General features: G+C 36.2%; 1 protein-coding gene across 1 annotated transcript; it reads right to left on the bottom strand.

The window, feature by feature from the left end:
• Positions 1 to 216: 216 nt before the first annotated feature.
• LOC141486851 (uncharacterized) lies at positions 217 to 6063 on the bottom strand. Its single transcript, XM_074185424.1, has 2 exons — positions 1378 to 6063; positions 217 to 1321 (listed from the first exon to the last, which is right to left on the bottom strand). The coding sequence occupies exon 1, from the start codon at positions 2471 to 2473 to the stop codon at positions 1379 to 1381; it is 1095 nt and encodes a 364-aa protein (XP_074041525.1). The 5' UTR covers positions 2474 to 6063; the 3' UTR covers positions 217 to 1321; position 1378.
• Between the last annotated feature and the right edge of the window lie 3231 nt (positions 6064 to 9294).

Raw genomic sequence — 9294 nt, 5'->3', positions numbered from 1 at the left:
TAATTCACTTGTAATTTTCAATTTTTAGTTGAATTTTCGTCTAATATTCCAGTTCGAAGAACCGTATGTTCGTGTAGTGAAACAGTGATACTGGTTTTCTAACGTTTATTTCATCTAGACTTTAATCACAGTTACAATGTATCTAATCGAAATCGAATGATGAGTCATGTCAAAGTTAAATCTACTATCAGCATTTTCTTCCTATTCTATCCCTGATGTCTATAATGTATCTTGGGTAAATGAAACAAACGAACTGAACCATTCCTCACAGCACTTTATTAGTATTCAGAGATATGGCAATAATGTTTATGGATGAACGAGTCGAATGCAAGAGAGGCATCCCAAGGTCCTTACAAACCGAACAAATAACAAATACACAGTCCGAATACATTAGACACTGAACTGAAAGCTATTTTATAGCAGAACACGGGTTGCGGTTTTGCGAACTGTGCACTGAATATCTCATAATAAATTTTCATTTGAATATAATTGTGTTCTGAAAAGCCGTTTAGCGAAACATTAATATTTATTTTTTTCATCTTATTATTGAAAATACTCGACATTGTGAACAAACACGAACAGCTCGTATCTGTATATAATATAATACAATAATCCTTATGAATACCAGTTACCTGAGAACAACCAAATAGATGATATGGTAATCAAACAAAATATTTCTATTATTTTTTATTCACAACCAAGTTACATGGAACTGTTTGACTACTTATTTACTTCCATATCTATATTCATCACAAATCATCATCCCCTATACCTGGATAGAACTACCTTTAATCCTGATACATTGTCTTCGGTTTAAACTCAATTATCAATTTGAAATGTGCCATCACGCCTGCGACTCCTATGTCTCCAATTTCCTGTAAGATACGGTCCGATCCCTGCTATAGCGCTGATCATTCGAACATTCATCCCCTTTCTTGGTGAATTTTGAGCGCCTGCGACACTCTTCACGTGGAGGAGACCAAAAATGCATCTTTCTCTTCCTGGAAGGCATGCCCCTACCCATGTTGCGGTCTAACTAGTTCGAAAGATCACTTACCCCCATGTGTGAATGTTTTGAAGAACTGCCCGAACGTGCGTGATGCTCTCCATTTTCATCTTATTATTGAAAATACTCAACTCTTCGTAATTGAAATAACTTTATATGAAATTTTTTGACGATGATGAAGTCCTACGTCATCAATATAAAAAATGAACATTGTGAACAAACATGAACAGCTCGTATATGCCTCATGTTTCAGTTCAAATGTGAAATGGACATTCCATTATCAACTGGTGATCCTGGAGAGGGGGTGATTGAGACCTGTAATCATATGATTAGAGCATTATACAAAATACTACAATAATCCTTATAAATACCTTATAAATAACGCCTGCGACGTTCTTTACGTGGAGGAGACCAAAAATGCATCTTTCTCTTCCTGGAAGGCATGCCTCTACCCATGTTGCGGTCTAACTGGTTCGAAAGATCACCTACCCCCATGCGTGAATGTTTTGAATTTTCAAAAGAACTTCCCGAACGTGCATGATGGTCTCCATTTGGAGGAAACGGATTTTTCCTGGAAGAAGGTGAGCGACCATGTGGGGGTTTCTGAACAGTTGTCAGCGACAATCTAGAAAAATCAAAACAGAGTTGGATGACACTGTTAGACATTGCTGTAGGTTCATCGAGCGTTGGTGTTACCGATATGTCACCAGGAGAACTCATTATCGAATCCAAATTTTTTGATGTAGAAGGATCAATGGAGTCACTTTCTTCAGAAAATGAAGATTTCTTAGACTCGTCATTGCTAGCCTCAGCGTCAGGTGGTGATGACGTCAGCCCTCGAACAGAATGAAAATCGATGTTCTCACTACGGTCCCCTACATGATATACCAAATTTTCGAAATACGACTTGTTATTCTTGATGAAGTTTTCAGGTGTCTCATAATCCACCATAATCATCTTCGATCTGGGTAATTGAGGACCTTCAACGTTCACCATGAAATTTCTTGATATACCAGTACTCTTCTGGGCCCCCTTTCCATCAGTGAAATAACAATCTTTCATCCAATGGCCTCCTTGGTGACATTTGTGGCATCTATAATTTGGAGGTACACTGTCCATTCGATTGATACTTCGAAACAAGTTCGCAGATTTTTCAATAGGACCATCCTCATCTACTTTCGGAAGTCCAATAAACTCTCCTTCACGACTCTCCCACTGTTTCGTTTTTTGAGGACTTACTGGTACTCTTGCAATTAGAAGTGATGAATTTTTTGGTATCAAGAAGTTCTCATCCATGTAAACTAATTTAGTTTGAGCATCCATTACTTGTAAGTCAACATCACCGTTTTCCCCAATCCTTTTCTGTAGCATTATGGCTTTCTTCAAGTCCTTCACCGAAATATGTTGTCCATCGAATGTAATCCTTTCATGTTTCACAACTGACCTGAATTTGTAGTACACAGACATATTTCTTCACTTGCTGTGAATTGAATGTTATGAAATGTTTCTTCTCTTCCTTCTGCTTTCGTTACGAGATGAACAGAATTTGTCACGATATATGGTATATCAGTATCACTGAACTTTCACTGAGACTAATATGGTTAGAGAGGTCTCAGGTAATTTATACGGTCGTCATCTAGTTAATCGGCCGTCCGCATACTGATATGCCATGAAATTGTGTGATTTATTTTGATAAAAGAGAATACGATTCAGAAATGTATATACTCCGATGACCATTGATAACTTTTTGCATCGAATCATGATCAAATAATAGAATATTTGAAACACTTGTACTAATGACGAAAATTTTGTGCTGGTTTTACGAAAATTTTAAATATACTTTTCCCCAACATATTTTCTCTATATTCTCCATCTCTCTATATGCAATGTGAGAATGTTTTGAGTTCCAGAACGAACTATCTCAAGCTCTTTGGATGAAAGAGAGCTTCTTCGAATAGTCAATAATATAGTCAACAGTCAATACTTGGAAATAATGACTGAACAAAAAATGTCCTTCCAGAAATGAATGGATCAATCGTAAATTATCATTCCATATCAAGTTTCATATCTGTTTTCATCATTGTATTCCAGTACTTCCTCTTCCTAAACGACATTTTCCTATCTATGCTGCTATATCCTCAAACATTTTGTATACAGATAGATAGAAAACTTCATAACATTCATCCACTGATTTTATCTGCTGTCAGTAGATTGGATATCATTGTGTTTGAAAAATATCTTCTGAAAATCCTTCATCTCGATTCAATCGGAAAAATCAATTATTCTTATATTTTTTTTTGACAGGAATGAATAACTAAATTCCACTATAAAGTAATACCCATAAAGGTTTTTCACGGATCAGGTTAATGGAGGTCATCATCTGATTAAACAATTCAAATACATTCAGCTGTCACTAATTGAGGTTACGATAAATTTTCACAAAATTGATTGATAAGTCATAAATTTCTATTTGTTTCCTTCCAGAAATAAATATTCCGAGGGAACTTTTGTCGCTGCATATTTCAGTACAAATTTCAGTTTTTGAAGATTTTTTTGCCATCAACTAGTGAACCGCTGCAGATACAGGGGGGTCCAAAGGTTGCGAAATAAACCCCGGTAAGGTGTTTGAGGCCCAGTTTTCTATAATGAATCAAATTCACATAATATTTTTCCGTTTCTCATGTCTTTCTTCGTTTTGAATAGTTCTCTAGTTGTATATAGAAAAAAAAATATTTTTTTTCATGAACTCAGTTTTAAATAGGAAATTTATTACTGTGAAATTTATATTACCTCTGAACGTTCTTTTTATGTATTTAATTTCTCAATTTTGCCAACGTTTATAGTTTTGTTTAAATATATCAAATTTCATTAAATGGTTTGATTCCTACCAACCACAAATATACAGTTCAAAATGGGATAATATATCCCTGTGTCCACTAATTTGTAATCAGTTTATCATATGTTCATTTAATGAGTTGGTAAAATTCCTTTCATTGTGTTTAATCTTTGAATTTATACCTGAACTCTGGAAAAGCTATCAGTCATTGAAAAGGTTCTTTTTTTCATGATGCCTGAATCTTCAAGTGGTTCATATCTAAACTCTGATGAAATTATAGGGGTTGTTGGGAACTATATCCCTCCCAAGTGCGCCGCTAGTGGAACTCGATGACTTGTTTGTGATCTTTTTTGTCTCCTTAAGCGTTTCGAAGAAACTAATTTTTTTAGTTCACATAGAAATATATCGAAGACAGTCGAAGAAAGTCACAAAAATGGCCTCAACTACTAAGTAGTGTTTAATTTCAAGTCAAATGGCAAGATTAGGAAAATTACGGTCCACTCAAGTTTTTCAAGTCCTTAAATGATCCACCTAGCTACCGAATTAAGCAAGAAAAACATTCGGTGAACTCAAATCAAACAAGCGCGTGAGCAAGCTGGTTATCATTGTCTAGCATAGCAGCAAAGAAATTCCGAGAAATCGCCAACAAGGTGAGTTCCTTCGAATCTACATTTATTTTTTCAAACATTCCAAATATAGTTTCGATTTGAAATTAGGTCCAATAAAGGCAAATCAATTATCAATTCACAAATTGAATACTACATTGCAAATATGTCTAACAAAGTATTGAAAAAGTAACGTGAATCTATCAAACAAAAACTAATCCTTTTCGAAAAATGCATTGCTAGTGTCAAAAATCGAAATCGACCAACGAATTTTCAGATAAGACCCAGTTTAAAATCAATAGGATCATGTTTATAATAACACTGAATGTAAGTTGAAAGAAGGGGAGAATATGGATATCGAGTATAATGACAGAGATATATTCGAAAACAATGCAGGAATGGTAGGTGCTAAAGCATTTCTTATATCAATTAGCCAATGTGTTATAGTCGAAATAAACGATATTGTGCACTCTTAAAGTTGTCGGCATTCTCAAAGGCCAAAAAAACCATTACATAGAAATGAACGGCAAACTAGTCCACGTGGACTGTAGACTTGGCGGTTCGTATTGGACAATTTTTACTAACCGAGTTTCATGACTGGCTGAAGATACATAAAATTGAGTTTGAGGTCATGTTACGGTGACGAATAGAAACTGGAGAAGGCAACCTTTGGTTATCGCCGTCGTGTTTTGTTTAGGAACTGATTGCGATTGGAGTGTTGAAATTCGCAGTTATAATTACATAAAATTTTTGTTATCCGTTAAAAATGTAACCTCCTTGGACAATTACTGATAGTAATAAGGAGTGTGATAACAACGCAGAACTTTTTCCAGTGTAGTGTAGTGTTCCAATAGAGGACGTAAAGTAGTCTAAAGCAAACCTTATGAACGCCAAACGTGATGTGATACGGGATTATCAAAACCGTTAGATGTTGATCTAATAAATTCATTAAAGAAACAATATACGACTGTTACAAACGCAATGAGATTCCTACAACGCTGGGAACCGAATCAGGTTCTTAGAGTTCGGCAGATCCGTACTCTTACCATCTGACCTGAAAGACCACTCACCAAATAAACTGATCGGCTTCGTTAAAAAGCTGGTTTTATTTGTCCGAGTGTGAATAGGTGTGATCCACAATAAACCCTTGCGGGTTGCGGTGGAGGGTCGAAAAGACCCACTCACTTTAGACCTAACCTAACCTAAGTTAGAACTATATTGAACAAAATTCTTTTGAGATGATGCTTGATGCTTTTTACTCCCGCTTCCCATATGCTACTAGAATGAGGGGAATTGGCAGGGATAAATTGCCAATTAATATGCATTCTTGTAGCTAGGTCTGAAATGTTCAGTGAATCAATATGTACAGTACGGTTTTAAAAGCACACAAATCTAGGATGTTGATGTGTATCTATTAACCAAAACAGGTCCTGCGTAATCCACGCCTACCTCACTTAAAGGAAGAGCAGGATCCAATCTAGAACTTGGTAAATTGCCCATTATGGGTTAATAGCCTAAACACCTTCTTTATAAAAATTACTTGTACATGTCAAGTTTCCTCACGATTGGATGAGCGATGTAGAAGTTTATCACTTACCAACCAACCAACGAACAAACATCCACAAATGTGGTCAAGTATAATGAATGAGTCAATTTCGGTCCCGACAAAACCAACGCTACAAATACCCATCATTCGCAATCATATCCAATATCTTACATTGGTGTCGAGGCTAAGAGCAACGCCTACCACGCGGACGAACCGGGTTCGATTCTCATAACTATGAAATTTTTTTAATTGGGATCACGTCATTGGAACGTGACAAGGAGGCCAAAGGGTGAGGCGGAGTCGCAAGGGGGCCTGAGCGGTGATGATGTCACAAGTTTCCCCCACTCCTGTTTGAACGAAAAATTGCAAAAAGTTTAGCTCCATAAGAAAATACATGGAATTTTGCGTTCGGACCGAACTGTTCATCTACTGGTGGTTTGAATTTATTTTCCGCTGTATGCGCGGTAGCGGCAAAAGTTAAGAAGTGGGGTCTGAAAATCTAAAGCCCCATTCACACAGAATGGACGTCTGGCAGAGACGAGGCGCTGACCTATTGATTGGCATTGTCTCAGATTATTTTTTCGTATAATTTAATTCAAATAATTTTAATTTATTAGGTGTAACACTCTAAATCGTATAGGTAATAATTATCCAAATAATAATGTATGTGAACGTTATTTTTCAATATATAATGCAAATTGAAATTCACAAATATTCAAATCTTCACTTGATTCGTATTGAATGGTATAATAAATAAAGGACAGAAAAAGGGATAAAACCGGCATGAACCTCGATGTGAAAGTTCAGTCATCCAGCTTGCGGCTCTCGACTGTCCCCACCTCAGAACTTGTTTGGTCGATTATCCACTGGACAAATGTCTTTGTTATAATTACTTAATTCACTTGTAATTTTCAATTTTAAGTTGAATTTTCGTCTAATATTCTAGCTCGAAGGACCGGTATGTTCGTGTAGTGAAACAGTGATACTGGTTTTCTAATGTATATTTCATCTAGACTTTAATCAAAGTTATAATGTATCTAATCAAAATCGAATGATGCGTCATGTCAAAGTTAAATCTACTATCAGTATTTTCTTCCTATTCCATCCCTGATGTCTATAATGTATCTCGGGTAAATGAAGCAAACTAACTGAACCATTCCTCACCGCACTTTATTACTATTCAGAGATATGGCAATAATGTTTATGGTTGAACGAATCGAATGCAAGAGAGGCATCCCAAAGTACGAACAAACAACAAATACACAGTCCGAAATGGGGTAATAAATCACTTTGTCGATTAATTTGTATGTTTATTCAAGGAGTTGTTGAAATTCCTTTTATAGTATTTAATCTTTCAAATTATACCTGAACTCTGGAAAAATTATCAGAGATCGAATAGGTAGTTTATTCAACAATGCCTAAATCATTGAGTAGTTCACACCTAAACTCTTGTTGAATTATTGGTCATCTCATATAAAGAATGTTTATTATTCAAATTGTTGAAATACAATATAAAAAATGAACATTGTGAACAAACATGAACAGCTCGAATCTGCTTCATGTTTCAGTTCAAACGTGGAATGGACATTCCATTATCAACTGGTGATCCTGGAGAGGGGGTGATTGAGACCTGTAACCATATGATTAGAGCATTATACTAAATAATACAATAATCCTTATAAATACCAGTTATAAAACCAAATATATGATATGGTAATCAAACAAAATATTTCTATTATTTTTCATTCAAAACTGTATGATTAGTTATTTACTTCCATATCTATATTCATCACAAATCATATCCTGATTAGTCAAGTTATTTACTTCCATATCTATATATCACAAATCATCATCCCGCATACCTGGAAGACATACCTTTATTCCTAATACAATGTCTTCGGTTTAAACTCCATTATCAATTTGAAATGTGCCATCACGCCTGCGACTCCTATGTCTCTAATTTTCTGTAGGATACGGTCCGTTTCCTGCTATAGCGTTGATCATTCGAAAATTCATCTCCTTTCTTGGTGAATTTTGAGGAGAATCGTCATAACGCCTGCGACGTTCTTTACGTGGAGGAGACCAAAAATGCATCTTTCTCTTCCTGGAAGGCATGCCCCTACCCATGTTGCGGTCTAACTGGTTCGAAAGATCACCTACCCCCATGCGTGAATGTTTTGAGTTTTCAAAAGAACTCCCCGAACGTGCATGATGCTCTCCATTTGGAGAAAACGGAATTCTCCTGGAAGAAGGTGAGAGACCATGTGGGGGATTCTGAACAGTTGTCAGCGACAATCTAGAAAAATCAAAACAAAGTTGGATGACACTGTTAGACATTGCTGTAGGTTCATCGAGCGTTGGTGTTACCGATATGTCACCAGGAGAACTCATTATTGAACCCAAATTTTTTGATGTAGAAGGATCATTGGAGTTTCTTTCTTCAGAAAATGAAGATTTCTTAGACTCGTCATTGCTAGCTTCAGCGTCAGATGGTGATGACGTCAGCCCTCGAACAGAATGCAAATCGATGTCCTCACTACGGTCCCCTACATGATATACCAAATTTTCGAAATACGACTTGATCAAGTTTTCAGGTGCCTCACAATCCACCATAATCATCTTCGCTCCGGGTAATTGAGGACCTTCAACGTTCACCATGAAACTTCTTGATATACCAGTACTCTTCTGGGCCCCCTTTCCATCAGTGAAATAACAATCTTTCATCCAATGGCCTCCTTGGTGACATTTGTGGCATATATAATTTGGAGCAGTTATAATTACATAAATTTTTGTTATCCTTTGAAAATGGACAAGTACTGATAGTAATAACGACTGTGATAATGCAGACTTTTTCCAGTGTAGTGTTCCAATAGAGGACGTGAAATAGTCTAAAGCAAACTTTATGAACGCCACGCCAAACGAAAAGATGGACTGATGGTTCGAAAATGTGTACGCCTAACATGCCTGAAAACAAAGGATCGCGACTAATCATTGTGCATTGCAGAGGAAGTGAAGGATGGGTTTCGAGTTCTTTGAAATTATGTGGAAGAAAACTTGAGGACTGCAATGTGAACTATCATAAGAACATGGAAGCTAATATTTTCAAGGAATGGTTTGTAAACACATTGATCCCTGATTTGTAGGTGAATAGTGAAATAGCTTTTGAAATATTAGAAAATAAGGGTTTACTTGTACAAAATCATGTAAAGGCAATATTTAATATGAACCAATCACATGGACCGACATTACAAGACTCCAGAAATTATTAAATATTGACATAGACAGTGACAAATTGTACGAT

Source organism: Leptinotarsa decemlineata, unplaced genomic scaffold (genome assembly GCF_025532065.1).
Source record: "Leptinotarsa decemlineata unplaced genomic scaffold, Ldec_3_MD MMD2_tig00026374_RagTag_RagTag, whole genome shotgun sequence".
Taxonomy (NCBI): Eukaryota; Metazoa; Arthropoda; class Insecta; order Coleoptera; family Chrysomelidae; genus Leptinotarsa; species Leptinotarsa decemlineata.
Note: the sequence above shows the minus strand (reverse complement) of the source record. Positions and strands in the feature narration are given on the sequence as shown.